General features: G+C 43.9%; 1 protein-coding gene and 1 long non-coding RNA gene across 6 annotated transcripts; one reads left to right on the forward strand and one right to left on the reverse strand.

Annotated features, from left to right (window-relative positions):
* Window positions 1–13,923: 13,923 nt before the first annotated feature.
* Window positions 13,924–16,159, reverse strand: LOC128346676 (uncharacterized). The gene is made up of 2 exons (XR_008317121.1): window positions 15,508–16,159; window positions 13,924–14,447 (listed from the first exon to the last, which is right to left on the reverse strand). It is a non-coding gene; the product is annotated as an uncharacterized LOC128346676 (long non-coding RNA).
* PYM1 (PYM homolog 1, exon junction complex associated factor) lies at window positions 15,944–25,930 on the forward strand. 5 transcript variants are annotated; one of them, XM_053300195.1, is made up of 4 exons: window positions 16,047–16,096; window positions 17,177–17,271; window positions 22,681–22,774; window positions 24,963–25,930. In XM_053300195.1, the coding sequence occupies exons 2-4, from the start codon at window positions 17,196–17,198 to the stop codon at window positions 25,456–25,458; spliced, it is 666 nt and encodes a 221-aa protein (XP_053156170.1). In that variant the 5' UTR covers window positions 16,047–16,096; window positions 17,177–17,195; the 3' UTR covers window positions 25,459–25,930. The 5 variants fall into 5 exon arrangements, with proteins under 5 accessions (XP_053156168.1, XP_053156170.1, XP_053156173.1 ...); XM_053300198.1 differs by having other exon boundaries at window positions 16,060–16,096; window positions 17,177–17,278; XM_053300193.1 differs by lacking the exon at window positions 17,177–17,271 and having other exon boundaries at window positions 15,944–16,096.
* Window positions 25,931–27,523: the final 1,593 nt, after the last annotated feature.

Genomic DNA, 27,523 nt, shown 5'->3' on the forward strand with positions numbered 1-27,523 from the left:
TTATCCTCTAGTATCTGGACGTCCTGAGCTATGTCCTTGGAGGCTTGATGGTAGGACAGAGATCTCACGAGCAAGCCATCCAGATACGGGTAAACATGGATCCCCCGCAAGTGCATGTAAGCTATCACCGCCACCATGAGTTTGGTGAATACGCGAGGAGCTGAGGACAACCCGAAGGGTAGAGCCCTGTACTGGAATTGTCTCTGATTGTAAACAAACCTCAGGTATTGGCGAGAGGCAGGATGAATCGGTACATGTAAGTACGCCTCTGAAAGGTCTATCGAGGACAAGTAATTGCCCGAGTGTACGGCTGCCTTTATTGTCCTTAAAGACTCCATTCGAAATGTGCATTTTTGCACAAACTGATTCAATCTTTTCAAATCCAGAATCGTGCGCCAAGAGTCATCTTTTTTTTTTTTTTTGGCACCAAAAAGAGAAGAGAAAAGACACTACACATAATTCCGTCAACGGAACCAGTTCTATCGCATGGATGTCTAATAAGTGTTGGATGCTTTGGTCCATCAACAGTCTCTTGGACCTCACCTTGGGGACAGGTGTTAAGAAAAGAAAATCGGGAGGAGTTGCCACAAGGTCTATAACAAAGCCGTGCTTTACTGTTCTCAACACCCATTGATCCGTGGTGCTGTGCACCCAGGCTTCTGCGAATTCCAGAAGCCTGCCCCCCACCGATATCGCGTCATTGCTTACGGTTTTGTGCGTTGACATAACCTCCAGCACGTGCTCTTCCCGATCCTCTGCCTGTTATTCCAGGGGTGACACCAGTTAGCCCTGAAGGAAGATCCACGATGATCTCTTCCTTGGTAGCTGTCTCTAAACCCTGTATTGGCAGGTCTATTGAAAGTTCTGAAGGAACGAAAGGAATTCTGGAAGGTGTTATTTCCCCTGAAATTCCTCCTTGAATTACCACGCCCAACCGGCATGGTTTTCTTTTTGTCCTTTGTGTCCACTAAAATAGGATCCAAGGATTCACCAAATAACTTCCCCCCCAGAAAGGGAGTAGACGCCAAGGTGACCTTGGACTTGGCATCTGCCCTCCAATTTTTCAACCACAAACCTCTGTGGATTGCCACACCTGCTGCCATGGCACGAGATGCGTGCTGTATGCAGTTCAAACCAGAGTCCGCCATAAGGGCAGACGATCTGGCTAACTTATCAAACCCTGGCGGAGTTTTAAATTCTTTTGTGGTACCAGCTTAACAAGCTCCTTAGTCCACAAAATGGAGGCTCTAGCGAAAATAGAATTAGTGGCAGCTGCCCTTATGACAGTTGCAGATGCCTCATGAGCTTTACGTAGCAGATGATCTGCTTTCTTTTCCTCTGGTGTCTTAAGAAGGTCATCTCCCTCCTTGTTCACCAGAGCCCCAATGACCAGCTGGGCCACAGGTCCATCCACCACAGGAACTGTCAAAAGAGCCATTATATCAGGAGGTAAGTCATACAATTTTTTTTGGGGGGGGAAGGATATGGCAGGTTTAGTGGCCCCCGGCACACCCCACTCTGCAAACATAACATCTTTAAAAAATGGTGGAAAAGGTACAGTGGCTGCTGAAATAGAGGTTGATGAAAAACCTTCCTGATCCAAGCCAGTGGCTGAAGGTGTGCCAGTTTCCTGAGACACATCCTTGATGGCCCTTTTGACTTGAAAGGGAGTAGCAGCCAAGGTGACCTTGGACTTGGCATCTACCCGTCAATTTTTATTCTTATTATTTATTTATTTATTTATTTATTTTTAACCATTATCCTCTGCGCAGTGCCACCCCAGCTACCATGGCACGAGAGGCGTGCTGTATGCAGTCCAGACCTGAGTCTGCCATAAGGGCAGAAGCTCTGGCCAATTTATTTAAACCCTGGCGGAGTTTAAGATTTTCTGGAGGTATCAGCTTAATAAGCTCTTTAGTCCACAGAATGGAGGCTCTATTGTAGCTGCTTTTTTGGGCGGCGGGGCGGGCAAAACAGGAGCCTCCTGGTTCACAGTTGCTCCTTCTTCATTAACATTAGCTAAAAGGCTCAAGCTCGCTGTCCCTCCAACTGAGGGAACAATCGCGGTTTCTGTGAAGGGGCCCTCCGAAAGGGAACCCTTCAACATATCCCCCATATGAGCAGGCTCCATAGTCAGAATAATACAGCCTTAATCAGAGGAAATAATCAAAATAAGCAGCTAAATGAGCGCAATTGGCGACTCCCTTCCCACCCTTGCACACAGAATAAAGGAAGGGAGAAACTGGCCTGAAGTAGTCAGAGAAAGTGAAAGACGATGATAAAGGCTGTGAAGATTTTCCTCACAGCGCTAATCAAGCTCTGTCTGCGGACTGACTTAGCAGAGAAGATACCTATGCCAGACAATGCCTCTTAACGAACTCCCCCAACCAAATTAACTCACCCGGGGACGGCTGTTCGCCGCCAGGGAGTGGAGGCATATTAGACAAACTGACACCTACAGCGGTAGACATAGCAGCAGCAGCAGAAGAAGACAGACCCTGAAGAGGGTCGAGGACCGTGAGTGGCGTCGGCGCGCTAAACAGAACCTGAGGAGGGTCGAGGGCGGTACATGAAGTTATCACGCTAATAGGACCCTGAGGAGGGTCAAGCATGGAGACCGTCGCTGGCGCGCTAATCGGACCCCACGGGGGGTCATTAATAGACACAGAACCCTGGAAGGGTTCAGAGATCGGCATCATGCGCCCAGGTTCCCCATTGCTCTTAAAAAGAACGGCAGGGCTAGACTTGGAGAGGAGAGCTAAAATGGCCACCGCGCCTTCGGCAGTTAAATCGGGCGGGAAAGCGGAAGGTTGCTGCGCCCGAACTGCCTTCAACTGCAGTCTTATTGCTCAGTGGCGTGCTGCCAGGGGATCGTATATGCTTTTTCTGACAATGCCCTTTTCCTTTAGGTGTTTAGTTTTCTTTTACAATTTCTTGGGCGGTGGGGCGGGCAGATTAGAAGCCTCCTGGCTCACAGTAGTCTCCTCTCCTTTATCAATGGCCGTTAGGCCCAAGCTCGCTGTCCCTGCCACCAAGGGAACAATCGCGGCTTCTGTGAAGGGGCCCTCCGGAAGGGAACCCTTCAACATATCCCCCATATAATCAGGCTCCATACTGCGAATAAGAGAGACCTCAACAGAGGAAATCCCAAAGTAAAAACTATTAAAATAAAAAAGGAGAAAGGCTGTAAAATTTTTCCTCACAGCAATACTCAAGCTCTGTCTGCAGAGCGAGACAGGACTGGAACTGGGGATGAGTGACAGCTGTCTGGATACATATGATCAACCTGAATTTTGATTGGTCCTGTCTCGGAGCATGCAGTGCTTGATAACCCATCACATTAGGATGCCCTCCCCATACCAAGGAAAACAGGTCATTACCTGCTCTCCACTACCACATGCAGCTTCCTGCTGGGGCGGGGCGGTGTGGGTCCCGAGAATCCCCACACAGCGCCAGCATGCACATGGCATCCGTGCATGAGCGGGCATGATTTATTTATTTATTTTCACACATTTGCATGATCAGTATGCTGCTGTATGATGTTGCTGACCACATGAATGGCACCCACACATGCGTGGATGCCATGTGTGTGCTGGTGCTGTGTGGGGATTTTTGGGATGCGCACTGCCCCAGTAGGAAGCTGCATAGGAGTGGAGAGCAGGTAAGAACCTGCTCTCCACTTGCTTAATGCTTCCAGACCCTGCTCCCAAACTGTGCTCACATTGTGGTTCATGCACAACCCTATTTGAATTAGGCCCAGGAAAAAAAACTGGTACGTAGCAGGGCTTTTTAAAAGGCATAACCAGAAACAGAATGTACAATCCTAATAAAATAAAAATGCAGTTCTAAAAGAACAGTTGTGCAGTTCAAAACTTCAAGTCATGCATGTATTATGTTAAATGATGTAAAAAGTGACTGATGGCAACTTTAGCAACTCCTCTACAACCCAGACCCTGATCAAGCATGCCCATTTCTCCTCTCCCTGCCAAAAATGCTTGCCATAGACTCCACCGTAACTCCAGACAATGTCTACTCTTCACCAATGAATAACACTCTTCTGCAAATAGTGCTGTCAAATTCCTAGTTCGGAGGATTTTCTCCCATTCTAAGTAGGCTTCTAAACATTATGGAATGTGACTCCAGGCAACAACCTATATGTGCAAAAACAAGGAAAATGCACAGCGGTGTGTTGCACCGGCGCATGCTAGGCATGTGAATTACCCCTACAAACCACTGTGCAGTTCTGAATTTTACTTTTAAAGAGTTTAACAACTCTTTTTAAAACAAGAGTTGTTTTAACAGGGAAGTCACGCACTTCTGATAACCTGCTCTGCTCAGGAACCTAGCTGCAACATTCTGGGCCAACTGAAGTTTCTGGACACTTTTCAAAGGCAGTTTCACATAGAGCACATTTCAGTAATCCAAACACAATGTCAGTGTCATGTGTCACCGTGGCTAGTTCTGCTAGGAACAGACAGGGCTGGCACAACAACAAAGTTGTGCACAACTGGCACCTGGGCATCCAGGTTCAAAGGCAGATCCAGCAGCACTCCTGGATTCCCAACCTGAGTTTTCAAGTGCAGTGCTGCCCCATCCAACGCAGGTTGAATGAATTTCTGTTCCTAGATCAGCAGTCCTGCTCTCCAGGATCACCTCTGTGGATTAAAGTTAAATTTGCTTAACTGTAGGCATTTATACCCCTCCTTTCTTTGAGAATCATATTCAAGGTAATTTGCAAAGATATAGATGGACAGACATCACAGCAAATACAAGCAAAAAGTCCCCAGAAGTTGTTAATAGAATCCCAGGAGTGTTTTTCTGGCAATGCAGGCTGGTTCTTTCATTCTGCCCCAGGATGAGATTGCCTTTGTACATCTTTGCATTGCAGTAGGGAGCAGTGTGCATTGATTCACACAGAGCCCAGCAGGCCTTAAATGTAGTAAGGTGGCAGGAGGCTTCCTGCAGCTGCTCCTTCTCTGGCTGATGGCTGAGGCAAGCAAGCTTCTCCCTGGGAGGCAGGGGTGCAACTCCCCTGGCTGATGACAGAGACCACTGTGTGCTCCCCTTCAGATCTGCAACAGTCCCCAGCCTGCAGAGAGATGAGTGAGAGGTATGGGGCCCCAGACTAAGGTTCAGCACAGGGTGACCACTGCCATTTATACTGTACTGTCAAGCAGTTGCTTTCTCAGGCCACACAACTAGATGAGAGAAATAAACCAGACCCTCTTGTCTTGGTTCAACATCCCCTACTGCTAGCAAGCCAGAGTGACACCTACTGGGCAATACATTCCAAGCAGATGGTTATCCTCACTGATCTGAGCAGCACAAAACAGGGGTGGGCTGCCGCTGGGATGCCCTGCTCTTGTCTAAGAGTCTAACTGCTTGTTTCCTTGCTAGTTGGCTTAGAACACCCACCTCCTCTTTCTCCAGCTGATAAAGCTCAGCATTGCTGCATCTGGTTCCTCTCTTCCAAGTGGTATTTGAGAGGTACCTCAGCTCACAGAGTTCATCCATGTAAGCATGAGGTAGACATGGCAATAAAATACTGTAGGTAGCAACACTGCCAATCCATGGAACAGACTTTCACAACTGGTATTCCTTACCAACCCCTAACCCATCTCTAAGGTGTGGGGAGATGCATCTGAAAAATCAAATACAGGAGCAGGCTAGAAGCGTTGTAACACAGACAGTAAAACAAGAACTAAAGTCATTTTATTTATTTACTTTTAAAAATTTTTATACTGCCCGTGCAAAAGTCCCACTTTTTGCTGTACTGTAGCAGTGCTCAAGGAAACCACCTAATGGCGCAGCGGGGAAATGACTTGACTAGTAAGCCAGAGATTGCCGGTTCGAATCCCTGCTTGTATGTTTCCCAGACTATGGGGAACGCCTATATCAGGCTGTAGCAATAAAGATGCTGCACGAGAGAGAGCAATAGTAAACTCCTCCTGTGTTCTACCAAAGACAACCACATGATTCTGTGGTCGCCAGGAGTCGACACTGACTCAATGGCACACTTTGATTAGCAGTGCTCAAAAACACAGGAAAAGAGGCTCAACCAGATTCAAAGGACAAAACCTTCCTCCACCCTACTAGTTCCAGCTTACAAAAATCATGTTTCAGCCCTCCCATAAGCATGCATTAATTACTGTTAAAACTCATGAGATTATTACTCATTGTGGGAATAATGAATGCCAGTTTGAACAAAATAATGTGATAGTTGAGATGCTACATTATCCCAAGTTTCAAATTAGGTAAGAGTTTTTTTCTGGTTTGTTTTTGTTTTTTATTGACTGATTTTTGCAGGCATAAAGCAAGCAAACTTTGAAGCTGTGCAGTGTTTTTTTGTCCAGCAGAATGTATCAGAAACTAATTCTCTGCTATAGAGCAAAGTTGGATTGACATTTCAAATATGTTTAGTTTCTTTGGGTCAATGTGGCAAAAACCAAACTTGCAATTAGTCACTCACCACCTCAGCTAGAGAGAGGTACTTACTCTTTCAGGTAAGCAACCAGCAACAGAGCCACTAAAGAATCTAAAAAAAGCTTTAGAATCTAGAAAAAGCCTCACAGGAAGAGGCCTGCATATGCTGCTGCTCTCCTGACCCACATGGCTTATAAAGATCAGACAGGGGCCCAGGACTGGCAAAATAAAGCTGTGACACTGTTTCTAACCTCAGACCTCTTTATTCCTGATATATTTTCTTTAGCAGTTCAGCTTACAGCTCCAGAACAAAACACAGCATGATGCCATTCTGGGTTGACAACTCTAACTGAAACTATTTCTGGAGATTTTTAAATTCATTTTTTTCACATCAAGCAATTAAAATCTTCAGAACTGTTTTAAATAGTACCCATTAATGCTAGTTTCTGGAGACTCCAGACCAGTCCTGGAGGTTTAGCATCCGAATGCCACTTTGGGACATCTGTACACTTCTCTCCTAGGGTCTTTTCAGACAATGAACTGATAATGCAATGAATGCACAGTTAATAATTCTGTATTGCAAGGGAGCCAGATGCCTTTGCTTAGAACAGGAGCCATTTTTGGAAGGGCGGTATAGAAATTGAATAAAGTATTATTATTATTATTATTATTATTATTATTATTATTAATAATAATAATAATATCATCCCCCAGTGAGGCACTACCTTGGCGTGGTTGTGGGGCTTGTGTGCTCTGAGGAAGGTAAGAGCTATGCCAGAGGTCCAACCATACTGGACAGGTCTCACCAGAGGAGCCAGACAAAGAGTGCCTCTCCCATCACCAATATAGTGAGACGTAACTTTAATAAATCTATACCGGATCGGTCGTCGCCCGGGTCAACAAGGACCGCGCCAGGTGCTGTAGACCCTGGACATCTGGTGGCAAGTGGGCAACAGGACTCAGGATCTTCAGTTGAGCAACCAGGGCTGGAGACTGCAAGGCTACTGGAAGAAACGTCGCTTAACCGAAGAAAATATACGAAAAATGCCAACAAGGAAATAATGATCTGCTATTACAAGTCTAGTCCAACTAGAAGAGGTTATTTAAAAAGAATGTACCAAATTTGGAAAGAGAAGCATCCAGATACAGAAATAACAGAACAAAGGCTAGCAGACCAGAGAAGTTACATAATAAGAAATAAAGTATTCACAGGAGTTGAGCTGGAAGAACTGCAAAGAGCAACACAGGCTCAAGATATGGAAGAAGAATTACCACCAATTGAAGAAGTTGCTCAGGTGCAGGTGGAGGAGGTGTTGGAAATAGAGGATGCCACTGTTACTGAACTGTTTCAAAATCAAAACCAGGCAACCTCCCCTTTGCCTTCACCTCAAAAACCCAAATGCCGTTTAACAGAAAAGCAACAAGAACTAAAGCAAAAAATAACTGAGCACATGAACCAAACAACCACCAGGGTTCGACTTCCCGCTCTAAAAACAGTTGCCAAAAACAACTTGCTCAGGCATTAAAAGATGTCAATGCTGCACTTGCAGAGATAACAACCAATAATTTGCAAGAAACAAACCAACTAATGTACAGTGCAGCAACAATAACAACACAAGAGTTCGGATATAAGATCAGTGGACCTGTAAAAAAAGAAAGCAGTACATCACCTAAATGGAAGATTAGATTAGAAAATAAAATCTCCAGGCTTAGATCAGATGCTAGTAAATTGAGAGATATGAAAGACAAGAAGCTGAAGAATGAAAACACCAAACAGTATCTGATCCAAAAATACCACCTAGATTCAAGGAAAATTAGAGAAGTCCTGGAAATAATAAAGCAGCAAATAACAGCAGTGTCAAAGAAGATTAGCAGGTATGAAGCCAGAATTACACAACACAGGCAGAATCTCCAATTCCAGTCAAATCAGAGACGTTTCTACCAAAGCATAGAAGGAGAAACTGCAAGAAACGTAGAAACACCAAATAAAGAAGAAACAGTGCAATTCTGGGGAAAATTATGGGACAATCCAATAGATTATAATAAAAAAGCAGGCTGAATGAAAGAGGTCAAAAAATGTAACCAACAAATGCAAGATCTAATAATAACAGCAGAATTAATAAGTGAAAGAGCAAAGAAAATTAAAAATTGGACTGCGCCAGGCGACGATGAACTGCATGGCTTTTGGCTTAAACACCTAACAAGCCTTCATAAACAACTATCAAAACAGTTCAATCACATTTTGCAAGGAGGTGATATTGAACAATGGCTAACAACTGGGAAAACCCATCTCATTATGAAAGACCCAGCAAAAGGTGCAGTTCCAAGTAATTATAGACCGATAACCTGCCTGCCAACCATGTTCAAATTATTAACTGGAATAATAGCAGTTGAAGTGATGCAACACTTATTAACTAACAAACAGCTTCCAGTTGAACAGAAAGGAAATTGCCCGAACACCAGAGGCACAAAAGACCAGCTGCTGATTGACAAAGTGATTTTAGAAAACTGCAAGAGAAGAAAAACAAATCTAAGTGTTGCATGGATTGACTACAAGAAAGCCTTCGATTCATTGCCTCACACATGGATACTAAAATGTTTAGAAACAATTGGTGTCAGCAAAAACATTCAGATATTTATTAAAAAAACAATGAGCATGTGGAGTACACAGTTAACAATCAATGGCGAGACACTTGGACAGGTTAGCATTAGAAGAGGCATTTTCCAAGGGGACTCACTATCCCCTCTGTTGTTTATAATCGCCATGACCCCACTTTCACAAATACTAAACAAAACAGGCCTCGGATACCAAACATCTAAAACATCCAGTAAAATCAACCATCTGCTGTACATGGACGATCTGAAGTTGTATGGAAAGTCCCAGTCAGAAATCAAATCACTGCTAAGCACTGTCCGTATATTCAGTAGCAATATAGCAATGGAGTTTGGACTAGACAAGTGTGCTGCATTAATAATGAACAGAGGAAAAATAAGAAAAACAGAAGGAATAGAACTGCCCAATGGAAGCAACATCAAGAACCTGGAAGAGAAAGAATATTACAAATACTTGGGCGTTCTCCAGGCTGATAACATTGCACACACTGAAGTTAAAAGAAAAATAGGAAGTGAATACATCAGGAGAGTTAGAAAAATCCTCAAGTCCAAACTCAATGGTGGGAACACCATACAAGCCATAAACACCTGGGCTATACCTGTTATCAGATACACTGCAGGGATAATAGACTGGACCCAGGCAGAGCTAGAGACGCTAGATCGTAAGACCAGGAAAATCATGACCATCAATCATGTTCTGCACCCCCGCAGTGATGTCGATAAGCTCTACCTCCCTCGCAGCTCAGGTGGAAGAGGAATGCTGCAAGTCCATCAAACAGTAGAGGAGGAGAAAAGAGGCCTTGAAGAATATATCAAGGACAGTGAAGAAGATGCACTTCAAATGGTCAATAACGAGAAACTATTCAACACCAATGAAAGAAAGCAGGACTACAAGAAAGAAAAAGTCAAGAACCGAGCAGAAAAATGGAGAAATAAGCCCCTTCATGGTCAATATTTGCACAATATAAGTGGAAAATCAGACATCACCAAGACCTGGCAATGGCTTAAGAATGGCAACTTGAAGAAAGAAACAGTGGGTTTAATACTGGCTGCGCAAGAACAGGCACTAAGAACAAATGCAATAAGAGCAAAAGTTGAAAAATCAACCACAAACAGCAAGTGCCGCCTTTGTAAAGAAGCAGATGAAACCGTGAACCACCTAAACAGCTGTTGTAAAAAGATCGCACAGACTGACTACAAAGAAAGGCATGACAAGGTAGCAGGGATGATACACTGGAACATCTGCAAAAAATACAAGCTACCTGTAGCCAAACATTGGTGGGACCATAAAATTGAAAAAGTTGAAGAAAATGAAGATGTAAAAATATTATGGGACTTCCGACTACAAACAGACAAACATCTGCCACACAATACACCAGATATAACTGTAGTTGAGAAGAAAGAAAAACAAGTGAAAATAATCGACATAGCAATACCAGGGGATAGCAGAATAGAAGAAAAAGAAATAGAAAAAATCACAAAATACAAAAATCTACTAATTAAAATTGAAAGGCTGTGGCAGAAAAAGACCAACATAATCCCAGTGGTCATTGGCGCCCTGGGTGCAGTTCCAAAAGACCTTGAAGAGCACCTCAACACCATAGGGGACACAGAAATCACCATCAGCCAATTACAAAAAGCAGCTTTACTGGGAACAGCCTATATTCTGCGACGATATCTATAACAGCAACAACACTGACAATAAAATTCAGCCATCCTAGGTCCTTGGGAAGGACTCGATGTCTGGATAAAACAAACCAGTCAATAACACCTGTCTGACTGTGTAAACAAGAAATAATAATATAATATATTGTGGGATATAATTGCCATCAAACTATAATATTTTGCTGCTGAGAAAACATAAACTTTCCCCACAGTTAAGACATCAGTTGTGATTGTGCATGTGTCACCACCATCATCACTGGAAAGAACCTAATAGGTTATTTATTCATTTATCTAACACATTTATATCCCGCCCCTCCAGAACATTACTGCTCGGGATGGCTCACGTTTATAAAACAGTTACAATATAAAATCAGACTAATAAAATTAATCAAATTAAACAAGTTAAAATTCCAAGCTAAAACCACAATCAAAATTAGCTTTTAAAATTCCAAATTAAAATCTTAAAGCTAAAAACCAATCCACAATATGAAAAACCTTAGGCTCAAACTAAATGTAACGTGAAGCTTTCTCCCAACCAAACCTTTCAGAGGTTTTTTTTTCAAAACCAAAAACTGTTTTATTTTGTTTTTAAACCAAAAGCTATCTCAAGAGGCTATGAGTTTGAGCAAAAGCATGGCGGCAGGACAGGACTGCTTAATCCTTCTCATCTGCCCATTTTTCCACTCAAAATTTCCATCCCGTTTTTTTTCCTGCAGGGAAAAAGATAAAGGCCTATATATTTTCCTCTGCTGAAAAAGCAGCTGTGATGGGGTTTTGAGTTGGAAAATGTCTGGAAGGGGAAGGATTACCTTAGCCCTTCCTCTACTGAAACTTAAAGCTTCTCAACGTTGCTTTTGTTTAAAAATGAAAAAAAAAGAAGTTGGGGTGTGTGTGTGTGGGTGGAGATACAGCTGTGCATCAAATCTAGTTTGGGTTTAAGGAATCCTGCTGTTGCAAAGCGCTGAAGACCTGTGAGACCTTCCCTAATGATGATTCTATGAAAACTGAAGTTGATCCAACAATAAATCTCTAAAGAAAGCACAAAACAAACACATCCCAATCAGACTGCAACATTAGGCACACACACTTGGAAGTAATTCCATTGACTAAAATGGTTCTTGCTTCTAAGAAAATGTGCATAAAATTAGACTACACATATTTTAATTGCAGAAACAAAGAAATGCCCTTTATCTCTGGGTACAATATTCTCATAACCACACTCACAAAGTCTTTTACAAAAAACAAGTTTCCTTCCTTCCCTCTCTCCCCAGTATGGCTACTATGAAAGCAACCTAACAGGAAAAGACAGTGGTTGAGTTGCTCAGTGAAAAGTCATTGTCTGAACTTTTATGTTCAGTCAAGCGAGTCATAACCAGGTAAAAACAGAGAGAAGCAATTGTTTCTGTAGACTTTTTCTTATAAACTATAATTAAAAGCTATTGTTTTTAATAACAAACATATTATTAAAAACATAATATCCTCTCTGGAGGGGAGGAAAGCTTGTTATGCTTTCTGTTATGCCCCTGCTAACTTGGCAAAGAGGCACCTTTTAATGTGGCGATTCTCTTTATTTAGCAGGGAGATAGTAACTGTCCCTATCCACGCCCAGCACAGTACCTTCAGGGACTGTTGCTGGTGTCTATCTTGTGTTTCTTTTTAGATTGTGAGTCCTTTGGAGACAGGGATCCATCTTATTTGTTTATTATTTCTCTGTGTAAACTACCCTGAGCCATTTTTGGAAGGGCAGTACAGAAATCAAATTATTATTATTATTATTATTATTAATATGATCACCTAGTTAGTTCTTGAAACAGACTTGAGTTATCCCAAGAAAGTTGCAACCTTCTGGGTGAGCTTTTATTGAGTATTTAAACAAAATTCTCCATTCCTTTGCAATATTTATGTATGTATGGTCTCACTGAATTTTTTCCACTGCTGAATACTTTGTATCCTTTCTCCATCTGATTTGTCTGGTTTCCAATCCTGGTTGTTAATTGGTCATATTTCTATGTTTAAGTCATAGAGGAATTTGCTACCAGAAATTTCTTCACTGTGACTGAGTTGGATTTATTTGAAATAAATAATTTAATAATTGTGTGTGTCTCTGTGTGTGTGTAGAGAGAGAGAGTCTTCTTTCAACTCCAAACTGTAACTATTTATTAGAATGTAAAAAATAAATCCTGATTTAAGATGACACATCAGGTCAGGATCACACATGGATTATATTCCTTGCCTATAAATGTTTTCGATGTACCTTGCCCACTCTTGTTCCTGCCTGGAGATCCCCTGTAATCTAGATAGCCCCTGTAAAGGTAAAGTGTGCCGTTAAGTTAATTTTGATTCCTGGAGCCCTGTGGTTTTCTGTGGTAGAATACAGGAGGGGTTTACCATTGCTTCCTCCCATGCAGTATGAGATGATGCCTTTCAGCATCTTCCTATATCGCTGCTGCCCGATATAGGTGTTTCCCATAGTATCGTCTGGGAAACATACCAGCAGGAATTTGAACCGGCAACCTCCTGCTTGTTAGTTAAGTATTTTCCCGCTGTGCCACTTAAGGTGGTAGATAGATACCCTGTAGGGAGCATTAATGCTGTAGTTTAAAGTATATGGAGTGATCTTAACTATTTTTCAAGAGGGGGCCACTTTGGTAAAAATATTTCAGTGCAAGAGCCATTTCCCAACGTTGTGAGCTCTACGAGTGCTATGCTTTCCCCAGTGTTGAGGGGTGGGGTCATCCTTTAAGAGAAACAAAAACCCTGTCAAGCCTCAAGTCCATCTTAGAAGGTACACATGTGGAGTGCTGGGAAATGTAGTCCTCAGCTCTTTACTCACAGAGCTCTATGGGGAAAACATTGGGAAGGACTACACTTCCCAGTGCTCCATAAGCACCTTACAAGATGGGCTGGGGCTCGGGAGGACTCCGTTTCCCTACCAGCACTGGGGAAAGTGCAGCACCAGGGGAGCCGTACAGAGTATTTGGCTGAAGCTTTGCACAGACCTAATAACCAAGGAACCTCACTTGTTCAGTTCAGTTTGAGATCTTTGATCAAATAGACAATCCAGATCAAATAAATCTACTGAGGGTAGATAGCAATATAAACACATACATGCATATACATATAAAAAATCAGTTACACAGAAGATTGAGATTTGTTTTTAAAAAGGATAAAACCAAATTAAAAAGAAAAAGAAAGGACGATTACAATTAACCATTTCTGATACACCATGAGCGAATTTTAATTGCAGCTGTACAGAATTTGGCTATTGAGTGCGAGACATAAGTGTGTTTATCATAAAGAAATAAGTTTATATAAAATTCATCCGAATTGTCAGGGTATCTAAGAATGAGAAGAGCAATATATTTGGAATGAGCTTGCGACAGAAAGAATAATACAGAAGCACATGGCAACCATTTCAATCTTCTCACTTCCACAAGGGCACAGTCTCTCCAAATAAGGAACTCTTCTATACCTACCCTCTGTTCCCGCAGAGGGCAGCACATCCAGCTGAGCCAATGTCAGTGCTCTTCTGTGTGCTGAATATATCAGGTCATACAGGTATTTAGCTGGTTTTTGTCAGGGCTTGGTGGCTCCAAATCTTACGAAGCTTGGTCTCACTCCTTGACTAATTGGTGGTTTGATGGGAGCTGCCTGAGCCTTACAATGAAGAACACTGTTCTAGAGCAAAGCACTGGATTTCCATTTCTTGTTGGTTCCTTTTACCCCTCATGGTTTTCTTCAGTGCCCTACAGAAAAATTGTACTATTTATTTATTTATTCAGCATCATCTTTATGCCCAAGATTTTAGTTATTGCTTTGTCAACAGTTTATCTGCAAGTATTTGTCTTTCAACAGATCTTGGACAACAGCCTATGCGCACCTTGCCATCTGAGGAACAAATATGAATAGTTAAACATGAAATTGTCAAACTTGATGTAATTGTAACTATGTGAGCAAGTTAGTGAGCGCTTATATGGAGAGGTAATTTCCCCACATGGAAACAACTATCTAACACTGGGCTTGTAAATTCAACCAGGAGCCTTTATTGTGGTATACTTTCAGTGTTTCATAACTGCTATATGTGGTTGTGTGTGTATGTGTGTACAGAGTCTAGAAATGCACAGCTGTCAAGTTGTGTTAGGTCCTTAAACACTTTTCACATTACATTCAAATCATTTTGTTGCTGCAGCTGGTTAAAATGCAGCTTTAACACTATGCAGTTCCCAAGTCTCAGATTATTATCATAGTAAATCACCATTGGCCTACATACCCCTGCTGGTTGTTCAAAACATGAACAAGTAACACTGACAGCCCAGTCCTAACCATCCTTACATGGTAGAAAATCTTAGTAGTCAGTGGCATAAGCTTCTATGTAATATAAGTCTAAAATTTCAGCCTGACTCTCTCATCTACTGCTGCACTTGATTTTTGACTTCACATTGCACATTGCAAGAGTCTTATCTGGTGATGCTCAATCTACTCTCACTACACTTTGCAAATCCTTGCCTATAGAAAGCTTAAATCGGGTGAAAGATATAAAAATCTGATAAATAGGTGTGTTGCGTATGCGAAATTCCGCATAAATAATGAGAGATCTTTTCTTTGGGGGGCATATTTGCCCAGGAATTGTTCACTGGGCTGGATCCCCTGAGCAGCGTTTGTGCTTCTCCCCCGGCGCCATAATTCGGGCTATATGACTGGAGAGGCCTCCCCCGGCTTTTCAGGGGGCACTTGAGGCCGCAGGACAGAGGAGGAGCAGCGGGTGGGCAAGCCCCATTCCGCGAGTGGCGCGCCGTTCGCAGTTACCTGGATTCAGGTCAGGGGTAGCAGCAGTATTTAGATCCTGCTCTGGTTTCAAGGCGCTCAGAGTGGTGTGATTCACAACAACCCTGTGAGGTAGGTTAGGCTAAGAAGTGACTGGCCAAATCTCAACCGCTGAGCTTCGAGGGGGCTGAGGGGGGGGGGATGTGATCCTGCGGCTCCTCCTTGGATTGAAATGCAAGACCACCACTATTCCCTGCCTCGTGGAAATAACGAGACGAGGCCAGCGCCATTATTAGGCATTAAAATGACCCGGGTTCAAAACTGTAAAGCCAGACTTCTGGTCCTTCACGAAGCCGTGAGGCGCAGCTACCGGCTCTGTCCTCAGCCCGGGAGAGCTCAGCTGCGCAGAGGCTGCTGCTGCTGCTGCCGCCGCACAGCATGCTGGGACACAAAGGCGGCGGACAGAGAAGAAAGAAAGGCCGCGGCTATGTCTACTTAAAGAACAAAATGGCCGCCGGGCCCTCTTTTTCTTCCCCTCCCCGTACGCCATATCCGGAGGAGGCGGTGGCAATGAGACAGGAAGTAGGTTGCGTTTCCAAGATGGCGACTCCCTATGTTACTGATGAAACCGGTGAGTGGGGAAACCGCGGCTAGGGCGGGAAGGGGGATCTCGGGTCCTGGCCTCTCCCCACGGCCCCACCTCATCCCAGCTGCACTGAGGGGCATGCTCTCGGATCGCTGCGTCCTTCGAGTCCTCCCAGCATGACGCCCCTCCCCATCCTTCCACCCGCCAGGCCCCGCCTTTGGCCTCCATCCTCTGGGGCCACGCCCCCTCCTCGAGGGCATCTCCCCCTTTCTCGGTGGCCTTTCCTCCCACTGGGCTTTGGCCACGCCCCTTGCGATAACGCACCTGTGGTGGGCCGAGGCGAGCTGGTCCTTGCCTCGCCTACCTGTGTGCTTAGCTAGCCGGCCGAGGAACCGAGGGTGGCCTTTCGCTGGACCCTGCGGCGCTGCTCTTCGCTTATCTGTCGAAAAGGCATCACTTAGAAAGAGCTTGGGGGCCAGGAGGGGGTTAGGCTCTTCTTATGCTCTATCTAGTTTCGGGGAAAAGATGGGGTAGAAATGGGGCCGGCAATAACTTGAGTACATGTGGTGATCCCATCTTCTCCCGTGTGGTAGCTTTTCCTCGCTTACCACGTGGGTGTCTAGGTTTAAGTGAAACAGTCTAGAGTAGACTGTAGGTTCACTGTGCTTCTCTTCCCCCCCCCCCGCCCGCATTTTTTTAGCGCACTAGATTCCTTCATTTCATTCATTTATTTATCGTATTTCTATACTGCCTGATATGTACATCTCTAGGTGGTTTTTGTTCCACAGATGACCGCTGGTCTCTTCCTCCATGCCCCTTAAAGGTGACCTGATGCAGATGTGGTGCTTTAATAGCTGTGCAGAAGAGAGGATTTCAGCAGGCTGTGCTTTGTCACTCAGGGATGAGGAAAGCTGCTGCTGCTGATTTTTCCATCTTCTAAGACTGTTGAAACACAGAAGCCTCTTTTTCATTTGCATTTGGGTCACCCTAACTCACAATGGATGTTTAATGACAGGACTCGAGTGGTATAGTCTCCACTTTCTGAGGAATAACACTTGTGCATGTTTTTCCTATATCACATTGTTGCAGCAGTTTTGAAAGCTTCCCATGCTTTTTGTTAATTAGATAAGAACAGCCCTGCTGGATGAGGCCCAAGGCCTATCTAGTCCAGCATCCTGTTTCACACAGTGGCCCACCAGATGCCTCTGAAAAGTCCACAGGTAAGAGGTAAGGGCATGCCCTGCTAACTGTCTCCTGCTAATTGAGCAAAGAGGCACCTTTTAAAAGTGGTAATTGTCTTTATCTAGCAGGGCGAGAGCACCTGGCCCCATCTATCCCCAGAACAGCATCCCTCTAGTGGCTGATGCTGGTGTCTGTCTTATGTTTATTTTTTAGATTGTGAGACCTTTGGGGATAGGGAGCCATTTTATTTATATCTATGTAAATCACTTTGGGAACTTTTGTTGAAAAGCAGCATATAAATATTTGTAATATTCATATATTTGTCATATGCCCTCTATCTTGCTGTTGCTCCCCTGCAACCGGTAGTTAGAAGCATCTTGCCTCTGAGACTGAAAGTGGCCTATAGCCACCAGACTAGCAGCCATTGATAGACCTGTTCTCCATGAATTTATCTAAGCCCCTTTTAAAGCCATCCAAGCTAGTGGCCATCACCACTTTCCATGGCAAAGAATTCCATAGATTAATTATGCAGTCTCTGTAAAATGTACTTCCTTTTGTTGGTCCTAAATTTCCTAGCCTTCATTTTCATGGGATGACCCCTGGTTCTAGTGTTCTGAGAGAGAGAGAAAAATCTTCTCTGTCCACTTTCTCTACACCATGCATAATTTTGTACACTTCTATCATGTCTTCCCCGTAGTCACCTCTTTTCCAATTTTAAAAGCCCCAGATGCTGTAGCCTTGCCTCATAAGGAAGGTGCTTCAGGTTCCTGATCATTGTGGTTGCCCTCTTCTGCATCTTTTCCAATTCTACAATGTTCTCCTTAAGATACGGTGACCCGTACTCCAAATGTGGCTGCACCATAGATTTGTTTAAGAGCATCATAATATTAGTATTTTTATTTAGGGATGGGCCCGGACCGGTCCGGAGGCCATTGAAAAAGCCTCCGGACCAGTCTGGACCTGGGCGGTTCGGTTTGGGTGGGGGGTAGCTTTAAGAGCGGTGGGAGGGTTTACTTACCCCTCCCGCCACTTTCCCGCTCTGGTGCCGTAATTCTAGGAGTAATTGGGGCAGCAGGATACCTCCCTGCCGCCCCTTTCCTGCTGTTGCTGGAAAAAACTCCCAGGAGTCCTTTGCATGCGCGCACGTCACAGAGACGTGAAGCGCGCGCACGATGTCTCTGTGACGTGCGCGTGTGCAAAGGACTCCTGGGAGTTTTTTCCAGCAACAGCGGGGAAGGGGCAGCAGGGAGGTATCCTGCCACCCCAATTACTCCTAGAATTACGGCACCAGAGCGGGAAAGCGGCAGGAGGGGTAAGTAAACCCTCCCGCTGCTCTTAAAGCTACCCCCCACCCCAGTGCTGGACCGCAGTTGGCGGTTCCGTGCACACCCCTATTTTTATTTTCAATCCCCTTCCAATGATCCCTAACATGGAATTGGACTTTTCACAGCTGTCATGCACTGAGTTGACACTTTCAAGGAGCTGTTCACCATGATCCCAAGTTCTCTCTCCTGTTCTGTCACTGGACCCCATCAGTGTATATTGGGTTTTTTTGTCCCAATATGCATCACTTTACACTTGCTTACATTGAACCACATTTGCCATTTTGTCGCACTTCATCCAATTTGGAGAAATCCTTTTGGAGTGCCTCACAATCTGTTTTGAATTTCACTACCCTAAATAGTTTAAGTGTCATCTGCAAATTTGGACACTTCACTCATTTATGAACAAGTTAAAGAGCACTGGTCCCTGTGCAGATCCCTGGGGGACCCCACTTCTTACTTCCCTCCCTTGTGAAAACTGTCAATTTATTCCAAACCTCTGTTTCCTGTTCTTCAACCAGTTACCAATCCACACATGAACCTGTCCCTTTATCCCATGACTGCTAAGTTTACTCAAGAGCCTTTGGTGGGAAACTTTGTCAAAAGCTTTTTGGAAGTCCAAGTATACAATGTCAACCGGATCACCTTTATCCACATGCCTGTTGACACTCTCAGAGAACTCCAAAAGGTTAGTGAGGCAAGACTTGCCCTTGCAGAAGCCATGCTGGTTCTCCTTCAGCAAGGCCTATTCTGTATGTTTAACCATTTTGTCCTTAAGTATGCTTTCCATCAATTTACCCAGCACCAAAGTTAAACTAACTGGCCTGTAATTTCTCAGATCTCCCCTGGATTTTTGAAAAGGGATATAGTAGAGCTGGTCTTGTGGTAGCAAGCATGAATTGTCCCCTTTGCTGAGCAGGGTCTCCCCTGGTTTGCATTTGAATGTGAGACTACATTTGAGCACTGTAAGATTTTCCCCTTGGGGGATGGATCTGCTCTGGGAAGAGCACCTTCAAGTTTCAAGTTCCTTCCTTGGCATCTCCAAGATAGGGCTGAGAGAGAGTCCGCCTTCAGCTTTGGAGAAGCTGCTGCTAGTCTGGGTAGACAATACTGAGCTAGAAGGACCAATGGTCTGATTCAGTATAAGGCAGCTTCCTATGCTCCTGTTAGCTACTTCCCAGTCCTCTGGTACAGAGCCTGATTGTAGGGAGTTACATATTTTTGCTAGGAGATCAGCAATTTCACATTTGAATTCCTTCAGAACTCTTGAGTGGATGCCATCTGGCTCTGGCTCTGGCCTTTGTGGCTGGGCATGATGGGAGTTGTAATCCAACAACATCTGGGTTAAGAAACCCTGGTTTAGAACATCCTCTCTCATCACCTTCTTCAGCCTTCAAGCCTGAGAAGCTCAGTTTCATAGCTGATGTATGGTCAGTATCATCTGCCGTGAAGACAGATGCAAAGAACTCTATGAAGGAATGAGTCCTGAACCTTCTCTTTTTGTGTTCCAGATTTCTATACTGCATATGTAATTGCTTAATCCCTAAATTCTATATTAAAAAGTTGTGCAGCAGTCAAAAGTTCACAGCTCCTGTTCTATAGTTTGGTTTGGGAGGGAAAAGAGTTGTACCTTTGGAGGGAAGAGAGAGTTTGATTTGATTGGGTGTGTTTTAAAATAATGGAGAGAACCTGAGATGCCCTGATTGGCTGGTTTAGAGAAATTTGGAGGGGGGAAATAAATTAAAAGGAGGCTTGCCTGCAGCAGAGAGTTAGTTGAAGAATTGAAGTCAGCAGGTTGGAGTCTTGGAGAGCCAAGAGAAAAGAGCTGCTGAGATTAGAGCTGAGAAATCACTGGGAGAGTCAGGCTGCAAACTCTGAGAACTGAATCACCCTCAAAGTAGCTGAAAGACTAATCTGGCATTGAAAGGAGGTACTGGAAAGGTTGCCGGTTTGAATCCCTGCTGGTACTATATTGGGTAGCAGTGATATAGGAAGATGCTGAAAGGCATCATCTCATACTACGCTGGAGGAGGCAATGATAAACCCCTCCTGTATTCTACCAAAGAAAACCACAGGGCTCTGTGGGCGCCAGGAGTCGAAATCGACAGCACACTTTACCTTACTGGAAAAGAAGATCAAGACCTGAAGCTGAGAAAGGGGAAAAGCCAGGCTTGCTGAAGAAGTTGTGCTTATTTAAGGAGGTGCTTATTTTAAAAAAAAACAACAACCCAAAAAACTCCTGGTAAGGACTATAGGTTAAGGCACAGTATTAGGTACTGGTTAGACTGGATGCATTTTTCTCATATTTTATTTTTTCCTTGTGCTCATATGGTTGTTGTTTTGTACTGCATTTTCCAAAAGAACTACTGTTTTATATTGAACTATTTTAAAGTAAAAATTATCTCTTTGAATTTAGTAAACTGTAGCCTCTGTCCATTTTCCCCACCCCCTTGCATAGGAGCCTTTCCACCCTCCCTAGCTTTGAATGAGACAGAGGTTTGGAAGGCTGTTTCTGTAGACTCAGCCAGTCTACTTGGTAGCAGTGATAAAACTTAAAATCATGGGACTGGTTGAGACTGGGCCATGACATACGGTGGCAAAGCAATGGAATACATAATTCAGTGGAGCAAAGTGATAATTAGCATTTTGGGGGAAATCCCCCCCACATTTGAGCAAAAGGGTTTGTTTTATTTTATCAGGTCAACAGATTAGGGATGAGATAGGTTAGTAAAATGTCAGCGTACCTGTACATGGAGAATGCAGCTCTAATTGAGAAATGTCAAGTTAAAGGACTGCCCTTTGAAGGGAAAGATGTGCTGAAGATGAGAGTCCCTTTGATCCAAACTAATGCAACAACCAACCAGGCTTTAGAGAACCATGATCATGAGGAGTGGATAAGATAAGACTATCTCTGGATAAAGGAAGAAGAATGGAAGATGATAGAGCTCACATCTCCAAGGACTGGAGAAGCAACTACTCAATATGAAAAGGCAAATGAGGGCATCACCAGAAGTGCACCTCCATCTCTATGTAAACTGGAAGAGGAGCGTCTTTGCCAGCAGGAGACATGCTGCTGTCTGGAGCTTTTCCACCCTACCTAGCTTTGAATGAAACAGAGGTTGGGAAGGCTGTTTCAGTAGACTCAGCCAGAGAAAATATAAAAGTCTTCTTGGTGGCAGCAGTGAAGCTTGAAATCACGGGACTGGTTGTGACCGGGCCATGACAAACTCATTCAGCTTCTCTGCAATCTCCTTATTCTCCTCAATAATCTCTTTCATGCCCCCATCATCTAAGAGTCCAACCATTTCCCTGGCAGGTGTTCTGCTTCTAATATATTTAAAGAAGTTTTTGTTATTCCACTTGACAATTCTAGCTATATGCTCCTCTTAGTAATTAGCTGTAATTCTACGATCCTATGTGGTAGGGCCTTGCATATTCCATTCACGATATGAGCATAATGATATTAACTTGTCTTACAGGAATGTTGTAAGGATCATGTGAGAGTGTGCTAAGTGTTATCAAAATGTTAAATATTCTTGCATAGCAGAAAATCTACATGTCACAAGCTACACAGTCATTTCACATTAATTCCCTCATGCAAATAAGTATCTTTAGGGCTCAATAAAGCAAGTTTTTGATAGGGATGTGTGTGTTCGTGTTCATTCTCTCGGAGAAAAGCCTTGATGATCACTTCAGGCAGCATCCAGGGAAAGTTTGTCATGACTTAGTCCCATTAAAATTTGTGGGACTTAAGTCAGTCATAACTAACTCATATCATTGATTTCAGTGGTGCGAGGAAATGACTTGACTAGCAAGCCAGAGGTTGCCGGTTCGAATCCCTGCTGGTATGTTTTCCAGACTATGGGAAACACCTATATTGGGCAGCAGCGATCTAGGAAGATGCTGAAAGACATCATCTCGCACTGTGTGGGAGAAGGCAGTGGTAAACCCCTCCTGTACTCTACCAAAGACAATCACAGGGCTCTGTGGTCACCAGGAGTCAACACTGACTCGACAGCACACTTTACCTTAAGTCATAACTGACTAGTCTGGATGCTGCCCATTATATGTAAATAAAAAAAGGGCAAAGAAATTTCACAAAGTAAAATACTTCTAATGTTTCAGGAAAATACATCGCCTCCACACAACGTCCCGATGGTACCTGGAGAAAACAAAGGAGGGTGAAAGAAGGCTACGTTCCTCAAGAAGAAGTGCCAGTGTAAGTCAGACTCTCACCTTTGCTTGCATTCCAGTATTATTTTAGCATTGGAAATTTGCTCCAAACAATATTATGTGTGAGCAGGGGCTTGGCATATCTTGTGGCATGAATTATTATTTTATTATTATTATTTTATTATTCATTTATTCAATTTCTATACCGCCCTTCCAAAAATGGCTCAGGGCGGTTTACACAGAAAAATAACAAACAAATAAGATGTCTCCCTGTCCTCAAAGGGCTCACAATCTAAAAAGAAACATAAGATAGACACCAGCAACAGTCACTGGAGGTACTGTGCTGGGGGTGGATAGGGCCAGTTACTCTCCCCCTGCTAAATAAAGAGAATCACCACATTATAAGGTGCCTCTTTGCCAAATTAGCAGGGGTTTGAGGAAAATGAGCAGGGATTGAGGAATGAATAAGGGGATGTGTGCCTACCCTATCTGGAAACTAAGGTTATGCCCAGCTGTTCATTCTGATCGGTTCACACATTCATCCTACTCATTTATGGTGCTGCTGTGCCCTTTGGTTCCTTCTCTCCAATCTCAGCTTCACATTATGGTGACCCAAGAAACTGCTATTAATGATCTGAGTGAGAGGGGTGGCAGTTAGACAATCCCATCTAAATTATTTTTCAGGACATTCTCCCTCCCCACCTCTAGTATGAACAAAACTGCCCTGAAGGAAATGGTCTGTACTCATCAACAGCAAAAGCGTTATGTGGTTCCCACCTTGCCTTGCTTAGGCTGTGTTGCACTTTCCCTGTCCTCCACTGTGAAGAAGCAGGAGGTTAAACCCAGCTGTGAGGTACCTTAAACCTCCAGAGGAAGGGCTGATATGCCATGGGATGATCTCTTGTCGAACATCCCTGGAACAGGCAGTTACTAAAGGAGTTGCCCCAGGCTGCAATGTGCATTTTTTTAATCTGAGAATTGCAAGGTGGCACAGATTGCTCGGGCCACCTGTGCTAGTGTACAAAACCACTGTCCCTCTTGAGAAGACCTCTGTACAGATTCAACCATACTACTGTCCCAGTAGTGGTTAGAGTGCTGGACTAGGACCGGGGAGACCAGAGTTCAAATTTCCATTCATTTATGAAACTAGCTGGGTGACTCTGGGCCAGTCACCTCTCTCAGCCTAACCTACTTCACAGGGTTGTTGTGAAAGAGAAACTCAAGTATGTAGTACACCGCTCTGGGCTTCTTGGAGGAAGAGCGGGATATAAATGTAAAAATAATTAATAATAATAATAATAATAATAATAAAAACCTGTAGCCAAGAATTGGTGGGACCATAAAATTGAAAAAGTTGAAGAAAATGAAGATGTAAAAATATTATGGGACTTCCGACTACAAACAGACAAACACCTGCCACACAATACACCAGATAGAACTGTAGTTGAGAAGAAAGAAAAACAAGTGAAAATAATTGACATAGCAATACCAGGGGATAGCAGAATAGAAGAAAAAGAAATAGAAAAAATCACAAAATACAAAGATCTACAAATTGAAATTGAAAGGCTGTGGCAGAAAAAGACCAAAATAATCCCAGTGGTCATTGGCGCCCTGGGTGCAGTTCCAAAAGACCTTGAAGAGCACCTCAACACCATAGGGGCCACAGAAATCATCATCAGCCAGTTACAAAAAGCAGCTTTACTGGGAACAGCCTATATTCTGCGACGATATCTATAACAACTGACAATAAAATTCAGCCATCCTAGGTCCTTGGGAAGGACTCGATGTCTGGATAAAACAAACCAGTCAATAACACCTGTCTGACTGTGTAAATAAATAAATAAATAAATAAATAATACACATGTGCAGGCTTCACCAACTTTTCCAGCCCAAAAGGTCAGCATGGCAGAAGGTGCCATGTTCATAAGGGCAATTGCGTCTACTTGAGCCTGTTACTGCAAGTAACGTGATCCACAGTGACCTGCCAGAGCTGTGTGTCTTTGTACCTATTGTGATCTTGTGATAGAGCAAAAGGTTTTAAGCTTGTGTGCCATCTGCTGCTTATTTGTGGAGAGTGGAGCTGGAATTGCAGAAGGACAGCTTTCATTTTTAGGGGTGCCTTTGCTTTCCTTTCTTTTAGAGACACTGAAGTAAAGATTCTTCCTTCTGATCCTGGTTTTGATTTATTTCAAGTACTGAGAGAAGAGAGATCTGATATCTTTTGTTCCATGCAGGTATGAGAATAAATACGTGAAATTCTTCAAAAGCAAACCAGAACTACCTCCAGGCCTGAATCCAGAGGCCAACGCTCAGATGGCAAGGCAGGCTTCAAAGGGACCAGAAAGCGGTGAGGCAGGACTCTCCAAGACAGCCAAGAGGAACCTAAAACGCAAGGAGAAGCGAAAGCAGCAGCAGGAGAAAGGGGAGCGAGATACAGATGACCTGATCCAGTCACTAGAGAAAACATCCTTGTCAGCCACACCAGGCAGCAGAGGGGATGGTCAGCTGGCTGTGCCAGCAGGCAGCAGTGATGGCTCCTCTGCTGCTGCCGCCGCTTTGGAGAAGAACAAGAAAATCAAAAACCTGAAAAAGAAACTGCGGCAGGTGGAGGAGCTGCAGGCACGGATTGACTCTGGGGAGATCAAGCAACCGACCAAAGAGCAGTTGGACAAGCTGGCTCGAAGGAAAGCTTTGGAAGAGGAACTCGAGGACCTGGAATTGGATTTGTAAAGGGCTGAAATCTCAGCCGGACATAGCTTGCATAGGAACAAACCGTCCCCAGGGGAACATTCTGAGAACTGTGCAACACACAGACCAGAAGATGCTGTCTTCAGGCTCCTCCTTTGTACCTTTTATTTTATTTTATGTTGGGTGCTGTCTGAATTTTTAAAAGTGTTTCTCCCAGCTGTTGATGTGTTGATACTTGAGGACTCTAAAACCACTTTGCCGCCCTCCAAAGTCCTTTTCTCTTCTCCTCCCTCTCACCCGGTTGGGGTGGGCCGTGGGTGGCTAGGAAGGTCACTTGGTGCGTGGTGCTGGCCTTCAGAAGCCCCAGAGGGAGTGGTGTGTTCCATGTCTTCTCCCTGCCCCTGTATAATACCCAACACCTTCATGTTCTCTGTAATGGCCACTCTACCTTCTGCCTCTTCTTCCTCCTCCTCCTCATTTTTAAAGAATGCAATAATAAACATTGCAGTAGTGACCTGAGTCTGGGATATTTTTTTCTCCCTTTTCATTCAACCTGCCTCGGGATCAGGCAGATTTTTTGCTAACTTCTTTGTGGTACCAAGACTTTATATATAAGATTTTCTTTCTTAGGAAAACAACAATGTAAATACACCCTTCAAACAGGCTGTTGGTTTGAGTTGCAAATTATTTTTCTTTCTGGGATCTTGAACTGGTTGCCTCTCAGTGCAATCCTGTTTATTCAGGAATAAGTCCCACTGAATTCAATCAGTCCTGCTCCCAGGTAAATTTGTGTAGGATTGCAGCTTTTGGTGTATTCTGTCCCCAGTTCCACCCCTTTGGGTTGAGGCTCTCCAAAAACAGGCACCACTTAGTTACACCAGAGTTATTGAACAGCTCTCCTTTCCGAATCTCTTTAAAGAGCAGACTAGAGCTCAACACTGTAGTCTGTCCCCCTGTTTCTCAGCTGTCCCCCAGCAAGGACAAAGCTGACACTTAAAAGCTGGGGGAAAGGAACATTACAATTTTTCTTCTTTCTGGGGGGCTAGCTCTGTTGCAACAAAAATTTGTGACACTTTAAAGACTCGTTTATATTAATATGCTTTTATTTAAGCTTGTGTGGACTATTGCATTTGAAGAAGTGGGCTTTAGTCCATAACTGTGTTCATCTAGAAGGTGCCACCAGACTGTTGTTTGTAATCAGTGGCCAGCAGGTGGTGCTAAAAGGTCTTAGTAGCAACAACCTAACAGAACATTGCTCTTTTTTTAGTATGGAGCTATTTTTGTCCTTCCTGATCCCCTTTCTATGGCTTTTGGTAGGAGGGAAGTGAAGGAGCTGTCTTTTTTTCAAGAGGGAAATGTCTGTGATAGACTTGAAGCTCCCTTTTTGGGTCAATATGGCTGGCAGTGGATTTGGGGAATGCAACTGACCCAGTCAGACTCTGATTTTTCCAGATGGCAGTATCACCACCCAATTCTTCGGAGCAGCCAGTGCTCCATATTCCTTAGAATCATTACCAGTGCTGGCCACTGAGATCATGGCTGAGAAGAAAACAGTCATCGCTCTACAATGGAAAAACAAGTCTATCTGTTGCTTAATTTGTAGGGTTGCTGCAAACAGCTTCCACAAGTAACACAAGCTTCCATTTTAGTTCTCAAGTGGTACATCGGAGGCTGAAGTCTATACTCTGGATTCCAGTGAAGTCTATACTCTGGATTCCAGTGGTTAGGGTTGCCAGATCTTCATTTGAGGATGGTGCCTTGGTGCTTTTAAAGTTATAAGAACATAAGAAAGCCCTGTGGGATCAGGCCAGTGGCCCATCGAATCGGGCATCCTGCTTCACCAGGTGCATCAGGGAAGCTTGGGGACAACTATCCCCAACCATTGGTGCTCCCTAGCAGGGGCACGCCCCCTCTGATCACAGTGGGAATATACAGCTGTCCAGGCGAGTAGCCATTGGTAGCCCTATGCTCCATGAATTTGTCAAATCCTGTCTAAACACCATTTCGATTGAGGATTGGGAGGGTGCCGCTGCTGTTTTTGCTGCTCCCTGTTTTAATAAAGGGGTGGAGCTCTACTTTTGCACCACAGCAAACAGGAGAGAGGATG

Source organism: Hemicordylus capensis, chromosome 2 (assembly GCF_027244095.1).
Source record: "Hemicordylus capensis ecotype Gifberg chromosome 2, rHemCap1.1.pri, whole genome shotgun sequence".
Taxonomy (NCBI): Eukaryota; Metazoa; Chordata; class Lepidosauria; order Squamata; family Cordylidae; genus Hemicordylus; species Hemicordylus capensis.

What these genes read in the sequence shown, in the direction of transcription:
- PYM1 (XM_053300193.1), top strand. Translation starts at nt 15,973, where the DNA reads ATGGCCGCCGGGCCCTCTTTTTCTTCCCCTCCCCGTACGCCATATCCG. An exon ending in CTATGTTACTGATGAAACCG is followed by an intron (nt 16,097 to 22,680) that starts GTGAGTGGGGAA and finishes CTAATGTTTCAG; the next exon opens with GAAAATACATCGCCTCCACA. An exon ending in CCTCAAGAAGAAGTGCCAGT is followed by an intron (nt 22,775 to 24,962) that starts GTAAGTCAGACT and finishes TGTTCCATGCAG; the next exon opens with GTATGAGAATAAATACGTGA.